This window comes from Pararge aegeria, chromosome 18 (assembly GCF_905163445.1).
Source record: "Pararge aegeria chromosome 18, ilParAegt1.1, whole genome shotgun sequence".
Classification (NCBI taxonomy): Eukaryota; Metazoa; Arthropoda; class Insecta; order Lepidoptera; family Nymphalidae; genus Pararge; species Pararge aegeria.
In genome coordinates, this window is record NC_053197.1 from 14,725,380 (window position 1) to 14,741,749 (window position 16,370).

General features: G+C 35.2%; 1 protein-coding gene across 1 annotated transcript; it reads left to right on the top strand.

Moving 5' to 3' along the window:
* The first annotated feature begins 180 nt into the window (after positions 1-180).
* LOC120631480 lies at positions 181-14,826 on the top strand. The gene is made up of 5 exons (XM_039901088.1): positions 181-312; positions 6,220-6,314; positions 9,441-9,614; positions 13,129-13,282; positions 14,624-14,826. The coding sequence occupies exons 1-5, from the start codon at positions 303-305 to the stop codon at positions 14,746-14,748; spliced, it is 558 nt and encodes a 185-aa protein (XP_039757022.1). The 5' UTR covers positions 181-302; the 3' UTR covers positions 14,749-14,826.
* The last annotated feature ends 1,544 nt before the right edge of the window (positions 14,827-16,370 follow it).

The following is a 16,370-nucleotide window of genomic DNA, read 5'->3' on the forward strand; positions in this document are numbered from 1 at the left end:
AATGTCAAGCTTAACTTAAACACGCTCATTTAAGGTGAAATTACAAAGAAAATCCTTCTGTCGTTTTATCGATATCCTTAAATACACAAATATCGGTAATACGTGTGACTTTGCGATAGTGTCCATTATCTAGTATGCGATTAAACTTTGTTTTGATAAGTTATCAGTGTCCATTGTTAGCACAGACCAGTTTCCCGCATATAGCTCAGCTAGTGGTAGTTGAGACTTGAATATCACTTCAAGGTAGTGCGATATACTACAGGTTATTAAGAAATATTGAGTGAAGTTGCGTAGAAGTCAAGATGAAATCAAGTGAGTGATGTTTTGTTTTTTTAAGTGAAAACTTCTTTTGGCGTTACGCACACAGATTTTTCCATAGGTAGTAAGTTAGGCTGAAGCGTCACGCTCTGAGGTGACATCCTCGATTGGGTGAACTCGGGACACGAGCGAAAAAGATACAGTATCTTGCTTTTCAACGTTGTGTTTAGTTTATTCAATTTTTAAGACGCTAAGCGATTAAGTTTTAGAATATGTTTCTAAATTTATATTTAGAAACCTTTTAGGGATATTTCTATACTCCCGAACATGCAGTGGCGTGCACAAGGTTTTTGACCAGAGTATACATAAAGCAGGCATGGCATAAAATGGAAAAATTCCCCTGCAATACGAGTTATATAAAATAATTTGGGTATGCAGTGCTTTTGTGCATGTATGAAGTGCACGCCACTGCGAACAGGATAGCCCGCTAACTTCTTAGACTGCATCATCACTTACCAACTGGGGAGATTGCAGTCAAGGGTTATCTTGTAGTGGAGTAAAAAAAATACCTAATTTTTTAGTCTTTGTTAATTTATCTATTGGTAAGTACGTAATAGTAATTATTTTAACAATTATTTGCATTACATTGCGGGTTAGTGTTTGACCTGTTATCGTGCTATATTATATGTTGAAAAAACATTATAAACATTAAAGATTATAAAAAAACAGTTATTATGGTTTTTACTTCTCCCGCGCGGTCTTAGGCACACACTGTTTTTTTAAGTTGTTATTTTAGAATTTGTCGTGAGTGTCAGTTTAAATTTGTTAATGTTAATTAACTTAACTATATTATGACTAATAGCCCCGAATGGTCTCGAAACTAGTCTGACAATCTCCGACAAAAATTCACGTGAATTCAGCCGACAATAACACATTTTTAATTCGTTATTTTGAAACTTATTTATGAGACACTGTGCGAAGGTGATAATAAAACGAATGAATGATTAAGTTTGTAGTGGACGTATGCTTGGAAACCTTTTAGCTTTAGTTTTGCCTATGACTTTGTCCACGAGTGAATCGTTATTTAAAAATCCCGCGGGAAACATTTTTACGCAAGATTCGCAAGATGCCAAATTTCTCCAAAATTGCTGAAGTTGTTAAGTTTTGCATAGGTAACAAAAGCTATTTTTAAATCCAGTGGGATCGAATTCCAAAGTATTTTTCGGGATAAAAAGTATCCCATATCCATCTCCAAGCTCCAAGATATTTTTGGGTAATTTCATCGAATCCTTTGTCGATGTTTTCGAGTAGTTGAGCCGCATATTAGGAACAAACAAACAAAGTTTCGGACTTATAATATTAGCATAATTTAAATGATTACAATTAGAACGTGTTAATGACACGTCGGAATAATAGAGAGATAAGAGCTGATTTTTGAAAGGAGCAATAATTGTTGCCATTTACAAACAGACATTCTTGTTTATCTGTATTTAATACTGAGAAAAAACCAATCGATAGTGACTTCCTTTGTATATAAAATTACATGAATTCATATTATATTGTCAAGTTTTTACCCGCAGCTTCGCTCGCGGTAATTTCAATTTGAATATTAAAATAATACAGATTAATCCGTGCAGGGGTCTCACATTCTTTGGATGTGAGACCCCTGCACGGCTAACATGAGCAGCAGGGCTAGCACGGGCAGGAGATATAAATTATATCCCCCGATTATATCCTCTATCAAGGGATATAATTATCTTTTCCCCTTGCCAGAGCACGGCAACAGGGGAGAGGATAAATTTATCCCCGTTTGACATTTCTCGTGGATATATATCCCCCGCCCATAGCATGGGAAGAAATGAAAGGGGAAAGACTATCCTTTTTTGACATTTGAAAGAGACAATTTTATCCCCGTCCTTAGACGTGGGTTTAAAATCCTGCAGGGCTAGCATGGGCGGGGGACACTTCTCCACGGGGAAAGGATATAACGTTTATCCCCTCACGCATTTATATCCACCCCCCGAGCATGGGCACACGGGTGGACAATATATCCACGGTGGATATAATAGGGGAAAGACGAACCCCCGGTAAATGTCACAAATTAATTATTCTAATCTGTGCTCATGATTTTGACAAATAAATTTTTCGTTTTCTGTTTTGTTTTAGTTGTCTAAGTTTTATATTGTTTTTTTTTATCTATAAATGTTCCTCGTCTGCGGCTGTTTGTTTATATTATTTATTCTGGATTTTTCGAAGTGGTATAAAACCTACCTTTCGAGAAAATAAAATGAGTGCTAAAAAGTAAGTCTTCTATTATAAAATGTTTGAAAAAGTGACTACCTATTGATTTAGAAGCGTACCTAATGAATGAATGTTTTACAGTGAAAGTAAACAGAGACGTTAATCATCAAGATCCAATCCTGTTTACATATCAAATTATTGATCTTGTACTATTTTATTTAAAGTTGTGCTTGCCTTTTTCTATGGCCCATTAGTTGACAAATTTGTGTTTATTCAGATCAAGAAGTAATAAAATACAATTGCAAATGTTGGTAGATTTCATGCCAACCCACAACCACCTTGCCACTGGGGAATTCACAGGAACTCTTAGGAGCCAAAAGGGCAGACTCCCAGTGGCAAATCTTAGTCATTACTGAAGGAGCATGGGCCAGACGGGACGGTCAATCAGTGGAAACAGTTAAGTCAATTTTGCGGTAAAGTAAGCAAGTGCAAAAAATTTAAATTATTTATTAGTGTTGTTGGCATCAAACAAGTCTTGCATAATTTTTCTTTTATTTGCAGACGTGGCAGGACATTAAAAAAGCTGCAACAGCACGGGGACGCAGCACCACAGGCAACATATACATAGTATACATGTTGCTGTAAAGTCAACCAAGTGAAGAATTTATTTATTTTCCAGAGTAGGTATAGATGGAAGAATGCAGGATGCTCATTTATCACACAAAAATAAATTAAAAAGGATGAAAAGGTTAATTTAGAAATTTTATTAATTAAAATATGTATTTATAAATCTTTCTCTTTTTTGTCGAGCAATTGTGAACAATCTTGTTTGATCCATATTTGATGTCTGATGTCGTTCTTCGCTCGTATTAACAAAATTTACTGTCATTTGCTCCATTAGAGTTCTGAAATATACAAATTATATTATGCTCAATACTGTTGACCCAAATTAGTAGGGCAAATTGTATGTGAAAATGCAGGATCAATGATTTATAAGGAACCATTATTATAAGATATAATTTTATAATATTACCAAACATTAAAGTATATATTTACAATACACGCCTATAATGATGCATAATATTATAAAGTGTTATGCAGGTTATTTTCAGATAATATATGAATATACAAAAAACAATGTCTCATTATAATAAAATTGTTTATTTGAGGAATTAGTACAAAAACTTGGCAGTAGATACTGTATTTAGTAATGAAATATAAGAAAATACAAAAAAAAATGTCTGATAAATTATTTAACATGGGCATGGGTTAATCATCACGTCGAAATTACAATGTAGGATTGTGCATATATTTCTATTCAACATTTTATTAAAATCTTGGAGAAAATCTGAAAAAGCAAAACAAGTAGGAATTAATTTACATGTTTAAATAACAAAGTAGAATTTTATTGGGGACTCAGGCTATGCTCTAGGGCCTTGGATGATGACTCCGGATTTAGAAGCTGCACCAAATAGTTCTGCAGAGAAGTACACAAACTGGCACTGCCAAGTAAGAAACTGTGTGGAAAGGGCCAATAGGTACCTCAAAGACACATTTCGCAGCTTGGGGATTGACTGGGTGCTTCATTACAGTCCCGAAAAAGCATCTCCACTTATATATGCCTGCATAACACTTTATAATATTATGCATCATTATAGGCGTGTATTGTAAATATATACTTTAAATAATATTTAAGTTCCCATAACTTATTATTATTGGGCACATTAATGTTTGGTAATATTATAAAATTATATCTTATAATAATGGTTCCTTATAAATCATTGATCCTGCATTTTCACATACAATTTGCCCTACTAATTTGGGTCAACAGTATTGAGCATAATATAATTTGTATATTTCAGAACTCTAATGGAGCAAATGACAGTAAATTTTGTAAATACGAGCGAAGAACGACATCAGACATCAAATATGGATCAAACAAGATTGTTAACAGTTGCTCGACAAAAAAGAGAAAGATTTATAAATACATATTTTAATTAATAAAATTTCTAAATTAACCTTTTCATCCTTTTTAATTTATTTTTGTGTGATAAATGAGCATCCTGCATTCTTCCATCTATACCTACTCTGGAAAATAAATAAATTCTTCACTTGGTTGACTTTACAGCAACATGTATACTATGTATATGTTGCCTGTGGTGCTGCGTCCCCGTGCTGTTGCAGCTTTTTTAATGTCCTGCCACGTCTGCAAATAAAAGAAAAATTATGCAAGACTTGTTTGATGCCAACAACACTAATAAATAATTTAAATTTTTTGCACTTGCTTACTTTACCGTAAAATTGACTTAACTGTTTCCACTGATTGACCGTCCCGTCTGGCCCATGCTCCTTCAGTAATGACTAAGATTTGCCACTGGAAGTCTGCCCTTTTGGCTCCTAAGAGTTCCTGTGAATTCCCCAGTGGCAAGGTGGTTGTGGGTTGGCATGAAATCTACCAACATTTGCAATTGTATTTTATTACTTCTTGATCTGAATAAACACAAATTTGTCAACTAATGGGCCATAGAAAAAGGCAAGCACAACTTTAAATAAAATAGTACAAGATCAATAATTTGATATGTAAACAGGATTGGATCTTGATGATTAACGTCTCTGTTTACTTTCACTGTAAAACATTCATTCATTAGGTACGCTTCTAAATCAATAGGTAGTCACTTTTTCAAACATTTTATAATAGAAGACTTACATTTTTGCACTCATTTTATTTTCTCGAAAGGTAGGTTTTATACCACTTTGAAAAATCCAGAATAAATAATATAAAAAACAGCCGCAGACGAGGAACATTTATAGATAAAAAAAACAATAAAAAACTTAGACAACTAAAACAAAACAGAAAACGAAATATTTATTTGTCAAAACCATGAGCACAGATTAGAATAATTAATTTGTGACATTTACCGGGGGTTCGTCTTTCCCCTATTATATCCACCGTGGATATATTGTCCACCCGTGTGCCCATGCTCGGGGGGTGGATATAAATGCGTGAGGGGATAAACGTTATATCCTTTCCCCGTGGAGAAGTGTCCCCCGCCCATGCTAGCCCTGAGGAGATAATTACTAGTATATCCCCGGGGAAAGAATCAAAATGTTATCTTCTCTCACAGCAAGTGGAAATATATGTGTATATTATTTGGATATTATTTACATTTGTGCCCCATTGTCCCCGTGCCATCCTATTCAATGTCCCCGTGCTTTAGCAGGTGGGCACGTTAATTATATCCCTTGTCAGGGGATATAATCCGGGGATATAATTTTTATCTCCTGCCTGTGCTAGCCCTGTTATAGATGTTTATCCCCGTTAATTTTCTATCATTTATCAATTTTAATTTTTTTTAATCGTAACAATGCTTATCAAAAATCTATTAAAAATATATTAGATAAAGCATCCACAATCCGCTTGCGGGGTTTTTGATTGCCCAAGCAACAGGCGGTCAGGGCTCCAGAGTGAGGAACCTCCTCAAAATACGCGACGTTTCAAGGACTACTGCCTTCTGTATCTGACCCTTGACCCAACAACCAAACGAAAGCTTCTTTCCACCCTCGTTTATTATTGGTCTATTAGTTTATTTCCGGTTGGTGCGCCAGTGCTCTGACAGTTGATAAAGCTGTGGGAGAAGTTTAATTTTTATCCTTTCCCTGGAAAGATAATTGTCTCAGTTCCATACTAGCCCTGCTGATCGCTGTAATTTTATGTTTTAGGATTCCATTTATCTTTGGACAATATACCGACGCAGTCGAGCTTCGCCTGTCTCTCCCTGAAGTTTGGAAGTGTTCTGTCAGCTTTAATTTTGATTGTAAGTATATCTTCTACCTTCTTACCAAAAACACCACCTATTTACTGTTAAGGTGTTGATTGCTGTTGAAATTAGGTCTTCAGAGCTAAAAAAAAAATTCAAAATTCATTTATTTCTACTACTACTTAAGCTACTACTTTATAAGCACTTTTGAAAAGTCAAGTATGTATGTTTGTAGTGACTCTACCACCGGTTCGGAAAGCAGATTCTACCGAGAAGAGCCGGCAAGAAACTCGGTAGATGCTCTTTTCCAACATCGACATTTACAATCATTTATCTATCTTGCGGGAGATGAGAGCGAGGCTGGCTGCTTCATCAAATGTATAGTAACCTCGCTGTATTAGGTGTGTTTTTGCACATTTTTTAAATGCATGTATTGGTAGGTCAAGAATTAGCTTAGGAATCATGTAAAAGCGTATACTCACGCTATAATGAAGAGTTTTCTCTCTGGTACTGCTGATGTATATGAGCGGCGGTGATCACTTAACACCAGGTTGCACCCACTTGCTCGTTTGCCCGCTAATAATATTAAAAAAAAACTATTAACAAAATCTATGTAGATCTGCGAAAAAACGGGTCAAGTTCAAGTGTGTCTGATTCCTACTTCAGAGATAGGCTAGTTTGTATCCCAATATATAATTGCCAAATTATTTTATTGCGAATTATTTGCTTAGTACCTAATTGAACGAAATACAGGAAAACTACAGCAACGCTTGGCGAGGTCTGCTAGTATTATGGATGGATATATTATTATTATTCATTAAACTCTTTATTTGTATACCTCAACATTAACATATTTAAAATATAACAAAAACAGAAACATATTGAAAGAAGTAGTAATACAAAAGGCGGCCTTATCGCTTAATAGCGATCTCTGCCAGGCAACCTTAGAATTAGAAAAAAAAAGAAGAGGAGAATAGACTGCTGGTGGTACAAATATTAAAATACATACATGCGAATAACTACATGCTAATACATAAACTAGTGTACACAAAAATATAAAAATTAAATAATATAATTAATAAATAAAAATAAACTAATATATATAATAACAACACTTACATATTTAAATACTATAACATACAATAAATGAGTAAGTATACACATACTATTAATAGTCGTTAACAATATAATAGGCCTTAACTGCTCTTTTAAATATCGCCAGTGATTTGGATCGTCGTATGCTCAATGGAAGCGCATTCCACAGTTCCACAGCTCGTACGCTAAACGAACGCTTATAAAATTTGGTCCTATGATAAGGCATACACAGCGTCAGCGCACGGCACGATCTTAAATAAGATTGCTCACCAAGAAAAGTGAACTTCTCTTTTAAATACGAGGGAGTTTTTAGATGAAATAACACACAGTACAGAAGTGAAAGTACATGCATATCCCGGCGACGACGAATAGGAAGCCACTTGAGTTTTTGTCAAAATTCGGAAACATGGTCATATTTGCGAAGGCCAAATATGAACCGAATAGCAAGATTTTGAAGACGCTCAAGTTTATTAAGCTGATCCTAGGTCAGATTAAGAAAGCTTGCATCCGCATAATCGAGAATAGATAGAAGCAGAGAATGTGCTAGCATAACTTTGGTCGGAATTGGAAGAAATGATTCCAGCCTTCGCAACGAGCTCATCGTCCCAAACACTTTCTGACTCAGCTCTTTGACATGCACTGTCCATGACAATTCCCGGTCGAGGTATACACAAAGATCTTTAACAGAGTCACAAAAAGGAATAGCGATGCCATTATAAATAACAGAAGGAATGCTCAGCCAATCAACCCTCGCGATCATTCCTGAGCTACCAATAACGATAGCTTTTGATTTTGCAGGATTGACCTTTAGCCCATATTGCCTGCTTCACTCAGAAATTGCAGCCAAATCATTATTTATAGCTGCAACAGCAGAACCAAGATTTTGAAGGGTAGATGAGCGATATATTTGGATATCATCTGCATACATGTGATAGAGAGAAGAGATTTTTTGAGTAATAGAGTTAATAAAAATAGAAAAAAGTAAGATATACTAGCGGTCCCTCGCGACTCTGTCCGCGTATAAGTCAACCTTAAAAGATAGACATTTCCTCTTATAGTTTTTTTTTTGTGCGAATCTTTTAAAGTGGTACAACTTTGTCATACATGATTTTTTCAAAATTTTGACGGTATATGCAGCGCACGCAGCGAATATCTCAAAAGAAAAAAAACACCGATTTTAAAATATTCTTCGTTGGTGTTATACTCCTATTGGAGCTTAACACCAACTCCACCGGACTCCTTAGCGTGATAATATATAGCCTATAGCATTCCTCGATAAATGGGCTATCCAACAAAGTAATAATTTTTCAAATCGCACCAGTAATTACTGAGATAATCGCGTCAAAGTAAACAAACAAATAAGGAAACAAACTTTCAGCAACGTGTAAATGAAAACCGAAATAATACTTTACAGGCTTTAGAGGTACATTATATACTGTCTCTGTGACTTATCTTTAGAGGTACATAATGTATTGTCTCTGAGACTTATCTGTGAAACCGAAAACCTAATAGTTTTTGAGTAAACCGCTGCCATAGTTTTTACTGAAAGAAATCAGATACAGCCCTGTCATCACATCCAAAATTGATATCATATGGCTCGTGTAACTTTATTAGGTACCTACGTGTCGCGTAGCGTAGGTCCTATGCTCGTGTCGGTCTTTCATCTTCAATAAAGTTGTCTTAAGTAAACATTTAGAATGTATTGAAAATGTTTGTATGGAAAAATAAAAATACTTATTTTGATTTAAAAATTTTACAGGGTTAAAGGAAGGAAGGCTTTATGAAATAAACTAATGCATCCTTCAATATTATTTCGTAATTCTGTTACACGTTGTATATTAGTAAGTAAGCTAGCGTAGTCCGGCTTAGTTTGTTGTGGGCTTCTTCTTAGACCAGGACGCGTTTGGAACCCTCGTAGCTTTAGTTTTAAGTTTACGAATGTGGTTATCGCCATCACCTCACTACCGTGTAATTCTTATGTACGCATCAAAAGTGCCACCTAGGGGCCTACTTGAATAAAGATATTTTTGACTTTGACTTTGAGTATAAGATATAATTGATAAAAGGTGTTATGATTTAATGTTCCAGTTGTACTCCATCTTCGCGCTAGCACAATGCCTGGCAGCACTCAACATCCTGCCTCCGCATTGGACGCCAGACGACGTCGACGTCATGGTGTCCTATGGCGTCATCATTTGTGTGACCATCGCACACACGGTCACGCTGTTCTTAAGCACCATCATGTTGGTGGGCGTACTACGGGTATGTTTTCAGTGAGGTCAAGCACCACACACGTGGGACATAATGTCCTTAACATTATGTCTCAGACAACAGTTTTGTCAAACTCCCTGATGCAGTAAAATAAATAAATAAATAAATGAATATACTACGAAAATACACACATTGCAATCTAGCCCCAAAGTAAGCATAGCTTGTGTTATGGGTACTAAGATGACTGATGAATAATTATATGAATAATATACATAAATACTTATAATATATAATAACAGCTAGCTGTTGCCCGCGACTTCGTCTGCGTTTGATTTTGTTTTTAAAGTATTCAGTATCGCTTAGCCTTAAATGAGTATAGTAGTATATATATATAACATGTGACTGTCAATTAATTATAGACAAATAATTTGCAATAAAATAAAATTGTGATTATAATTAAAGATCTAAGCTATCCTATCTCTTAAGTTGGACCAGACTGCTCACGGTGTGCCAATTTAATTTTAAATCGGTTAAGTAGTTTAAGAGTCCATCGCGGACAAACATCGTGACAGGAGATTTTTATATATTAAGATAGATAAACACCCAGACACTGAAAAACATTCATGTTCATCACACAAACATTGTCCAGTTGTGGGAATCGAACCCACTTTAATCAGTGTTGAGTCGTCTGGGTTTATATCCCGCATTGGACGCCAGACGACGTCGACATCAAGGTGTCTTATGGCGTCGTTACTTGTGTGACAATCGCGCACTCCATCACGCTGTTCCTATATACTATCACGTTGGTAAATGTACTGAAGGTATGTCTTTAGTGATGTCTAGGAACCTTATTCCATCGCCATTCTTCCTCAGATATCAGGTTTGTCAAACTCCCTGGCGCAATGGTGAGTTATCTTAGGTTATAGGTTCTATCTATCTTTATTGGTTCTTGACTGCAATCTCACCTGTTATAAAAAATAGGATACAAAGGGCGGCCTTATCGCTTAGTAGCGATCTCTTCCTAACAACCTTAGGATTAGGAAAACCAAGGGAAACCGATTTGTGCGGTGTATTATTATTATATACATACATACGAACAATTACACGCTAATACTTATCAAGATTACACACATAAAATACAAATAATAATAAATATAAAAATAATAAACTTATATATACTAAAACATACTTAAATATGAGTAAGAGAATAATATGCTTTAATAGAGAGAAGACAAAAGTGACATCCTTAAGCCGTAGGTGAGACCGGCAGGGTGATTACATATCTCGCGACAGGTTTGCGACAGGCGTAAATCTTGCAATCACTGCTGTCAAACGTCACTTTTCCGTAAAATAAATAAACAAAAGTGACGTTTGACAGCAGTGATTGCAAGATCTACGCATGTCGCATTGCTGACGCGAGATACCTAATCACCCTGCGGAACACAGTGTTACAACAATCCTGCTTAGCAACAGAAATAAGGATGGTAGCACTTCCCCGGTCGATTTACGTATACGCTTTTATAATATGATTCCTATGGTGATTTTGGACCTGCCAATGCATAAGTTTAAGGAATTTGTTAAAACACATTTATTACAGCGAGGTTACTATAAAATTAATGAATTTCTTAATGACAAGGTTGCTTGGAAGCATCCGGCTCCGCTTTCAGCTCTCAAAAGATAGAAAAATGAATGTTAAAATGCAAAATGTAAATTGTTGATGTTGGAAAAGAGTAACTGCTGAGTTTCTGGCCGGCTTCTTCTCGGTAGAATCTTCCTTCCGAACCGGTGGTAGAGCTACTACAGACAGACTTGACGTTTCAAAAGTGCTTATTGAAATAAATGAATTTTGAATTTTGAATTTTTGATTTGTCACAAAGAGCTGTACTACAACAGTACTCCAAACTATCCTCAGTCAGTGTTTTATATATTTTCTCAACCATAACAAAGCATCAGTGAGATGCCTTATTGCCTACTACAATCTAGCCAATAGGCTAGATTGTAGTAGGCAATAAGGCATCTCACTGACTTGCCTAATAAGTAACTTATTTTTAACTTAAACTTCTACTTATAAATAGTTTCAACTAAGATATAGTCCAATGACTTAACTCAGTCTTTAATTATGATTTAGCGTTCACTTTGTTCACGTGAGCTTATTAAATAGCACAAATACTAGTTTTATTCACTGCACTCATTGACATTACACTAACTTTACCTTTGAAGCCTTGTTATTATATGTTCGTTATTTTACTTTGAGGCCTCTTCATTGTTTAGAAATATTTGTTGGAAAGCTTCGGCTTACCTATTTATTATTTCAGTTTTTCAAATTCAAATTGATTTATTATTATAAATGACAGAGTTAACAAACAGACAGGTAACAAACATAAAAAACAATCGAATTGAGACCCTCCTCCTTTTTTGGTAAGTCGGTTAAAAAATTACAACAAAACGTTCATTTCGGTTAGTAACGATGAAAGCTTATAGCTATGTTAAATTCAAATTGGAAGTCATTTATTTCAAGTAGGCCTACTTTATAAGCACTTTTGAAAGGTCAAGTATGTATGTTTGTCGCGACTCTACCACGAAAAGCAGATTCTACCGAGAAGAGCCGGCAAGAAACTCAGTAGTTGCTCTTTTCCAACATCAACATTTACAATCATTTTTCTATCTTGTGGGAGATGAGAGCGAGGCTGGCTGCTTCCAACCTACTTTGCCATTAAGGAATTCATCAAATGTTTAGTAACCTCGCTGTATTAGATGTGTGTTTACACATTTTTTAAACGTATGTATTGGTAGGTCAAGAATTACATTAGGAATCATGTAGTAAAAGCGTATACTCAACCCCACAAAGGAGTTCTGCACCTTTCGCAGACGATAAGCAGATATCACTAATTTATGTCTGTTTCTGGTAGGTAAGTCGATTGTTAATTTTAGCTTTTTGTTTATAGAGTAATATTTTGTCTCACAAAGACTATATTATTATAAATATAAATATGTTAGTGCCTTAAAACATGGGGTCCTCTGATTAAGTACATATCTTCAAGCGGTGTTCTCACGCCCGATGGCGTCAACGCCATCTGTTCGTGCCTCCGCGAACATCGCTGATGCACTACAGATTCTACTTTACTCTACTATTCAGTTTCATATGAGTAAAAAAAACTGTTGTATTAAGTTATACTTCTTATGGCGCTAGGGAGAAATGATGAGAGTACATTTTTAAGATGCGCGCGCACACTGTCACAAAAAACCGACACCCTGGAGCTATATACTTAGTCAACATTCTAGTTATTCAAAAAAAGTTACTAACAAAGTAAAAGTAAGGTTGTTTGCGTGAGAACTGACAACTGTATTGTATTTATTTGTGATATTTAAATAAACTTTATTTAACTGTCTAATGCGTTGTAATAAAAATTTCAATGTCTTTTTTCTATTGTTAGTGCCGTTTTTTCTACAAACGTAGAATAAGGCAAGATATAAAAAGATGCCAAAGAAGTACCACTACTAACGCGTGTAAATAAGTACCCACATATTTTTTTATTTTACACTAATATATAGTGAATCTTTTCAGGAAAAAGTCCAACTGGTGAAGCCCTGGATTATCTGGACGTCGCTTCAAGTGTTGGTCTCTTTACTGGTCTTCGTGTTCTGGTCTACCCTCAGCGTCATTAAACATTACGGGAATAACTCTCTCCTCATCTATGTCGTCGAGTTTTTGGGCTTGAGTAAGTTTCTGAAGGTCAACATTTGGACTTCACCTTTCCTTCGTGACTCGTAGTGTATGGGGAGTGAAAGGGGGTGGGGGGCTGCAATTACCGATTTTCAAGTAACATAAATTTTAAACTAAGATTTTCGTGGTTAATCAACATTTCTTATCCCGTCCCGTCGTGACCACGATCCATGCAACTGGGTCGAAATATCGACAAGTACAAAAATATTATCGTGGTACCATGTACCCGTTGAACTATATTTAAGAAACTTGAAGTTTAACTATAAAAACGAAGGGTTTTATATGTGCGAATATTGAATGCATGTTTATAGCTTTTTGTAATACTATAGTTATTTCTACTAACTAAATTCCAACCCAACTCTTCCCTTTTCGGTTACGAGCACTGACACCTGTCTGCCTCGCTAGTCTAGTGGTTAGCATGCTTGATTACGGATCACGACATCTTAGGTTCGATTCCCTCATCGACCAAGAAATATTATGTGTTGGATTTTTCAGTTCAAAAATTCTCCGTACACCATCCTGGACTTAGCAAAATGGTGGTGACACTAGTATAACTTATAATACCGAACTACAAGTATAGTGTAAAATCCTATATAGGCCGGCTATATTTAAATAAATCGGTTTCTACGCGACATCGCACCGGAACACTAAATCGCTTTGCGGTACGTCTTTGCCGGTAAGGTAACTAGCTACGGCCAAAGCCACCCACCAAACCAGACCAGAGAAAATTCAGAAATTCGGAAATCAAACCCGAGACCCCCTAGTTAAAAATTCACAGCGATTTTCGATTTTCGGATGGACGCCGATAACCACCTTAGGGGTTGCTACGGCGTCACCGGGGGAGTGGGGCGAGCGCGAAAGCTCGCCATGAGAAGAGTCCCAGGGCTTGACGACATCGGGGGGAAGTGGGAGACGTCGACCCGAGGTTGCCTCGGTTCGGCTCGGTTCGATGTTAATCTGAGTGTAAATTCACAAGAAGGTTGAGCCAAGGAGGTTGTCATTTATGAGAAACAGTAGATGGGATTTAGTGCTTGTTATTTGACGGCCTATTGGCGCAGTTTGCAGCGACTCTGCTTTCTGAGTCCAAGGCTGTGGGTTCGATTCCCACTACTGGAAAATGTTTGTGTGATGAGCATGAATGTTTTTCAGTGTCTGGATGTTTAAATGTATATCCGAAGTATTTATGTATATTATTTATAAAAAATATTCATAAGTCATCTTAGTACCCATAACACAAGCTACGCTTAAATTGGTTCTAGGTGGCGATGTGTGTATTGTCGTAGTATATTTATTTATTTATTTAGCGAGAATTACAATAAAACCTCTTTTATTTCAGCCGTCCGGTTCTACATGTTGATGATAGTTTCCAGCTTCTACAAGCATTTGCTAGAGAGAACCCAAGAGGAGAGGGAGAGGTTACGGGATTTAGTGAAGTCTGAACATTGGTATACCGCTGCTTGAATTAGCGCAAATAGACACTGGCTGCGTCGGAGCATAGCATTGCACTTTGTATAAAAAAAAAAAAAAAATTGTAGCTTTGACAGTTATTTTCCTAAAACCGGATTATACCATAGCGGAAAAATTTAATTTTGAAAAAAAAAACGGAGGCGTTAAAGTCACATGCCGGGGATCCAAACTTCCCTTGAAAGTCCAAACACTAGGCTTTTTTGATTAATTTTTTTGTTTTTTTAATTAGTGTAGTTGGCTTGATGGATCTTATTGATAATACTAATAAATAAATAAAAAATTAATGCTATGACACTGGTTATCTCTAGTCTAGGTATATAGGTATATTCCAATGCAATGCGCTTACCTTAGGAACTATATCACAAACTTATAATTAAATACGCCCTATTTTCGTCATATGACATGTTATTGCTTCCAACGTTAGATCGAACGTGGCCCGATAAGGTACTATAGAAAAGGATATTATATCTAGAAAAAAAGGGCGTAAGTATAATAAATTGCCTTATTTATTCATAGCTCATTTAAGATAGTTTAAATTATGACGCGAGTTGAAAGGTTAATATTGTTTAATGCGACATTTTGGACATTAATGGAACAGTTTTTTTGGACATCCTTTGAGCCTATCAGAGGAAATAGGAACCACTTATCTGGTTTAAAAAGGGATTTCAATCCAGAAAAATTGTTACTATTCAAATAATTTATGGAGATTTGAGAAGTTACCTTTTACAAATTTTTCATAAATCCGTAGAGATTTATGAAAAATTTCAGAAAAGTACTAAAATTGTATACAACTAATAACCTTCGATATCATTCGTGATATAATATATATTGTTTTTGCAATAAAAAAAATAATTTATTTATTATTTCATCCTTATCATATCTACAACCATCCATCCATACATCCATCACCGTTGGAAGCCACATCTAAAAGACTATATAAAGCTAATAAAAAAAAAACATTTATGTAAAAATATTTTATTTGGCGTAAACTTTCTTTTCTTTCTATAATCTTTTCAAAAATGACTTAAGAAAATATAATCTTATTATATTTACAAATATATCTTAATATTCTTTTAAAATAAGTAAATAATTTTAAGAAATCTATTTGTTATTCTCTTCCATTATGTTTTGATTATAAATATATTACTAGCAAAATTTGTGTAGTAGGGTCGTAACTTCGTATTAAATTTTGACACAACTTTATACAAATTTGGTATATTATAAATATAAAAAAGATACATCAGAGTTTCATGCAAGAAGGCAAAATATACTAAAACCTAGATTGTATATTTTATTAAAATTAGTAAAGCCACAATGCGTTATATATGATTTTGGTCAATGATCTTTAAGTGTTAGATTTTTAATAATATATACAACGTGTAACAGAATTACGAAATAATATTAAAGGATGCATAAGTATATTTCATGAGGAATCACCCTGTAAAAATATTAAATCCAAACAAGCATATTTATTTTTCCATACAAACTAATTCAAAACATTCTAAGTGTCTTCTTATGACAACCCTATTGAAGATGAAAGACCGGCATGCGCAAATTTTTATTTTAATTTTGCATGTGATGTTAGAGCTGTATCTGTTTTATTTCAGTAAAAACAA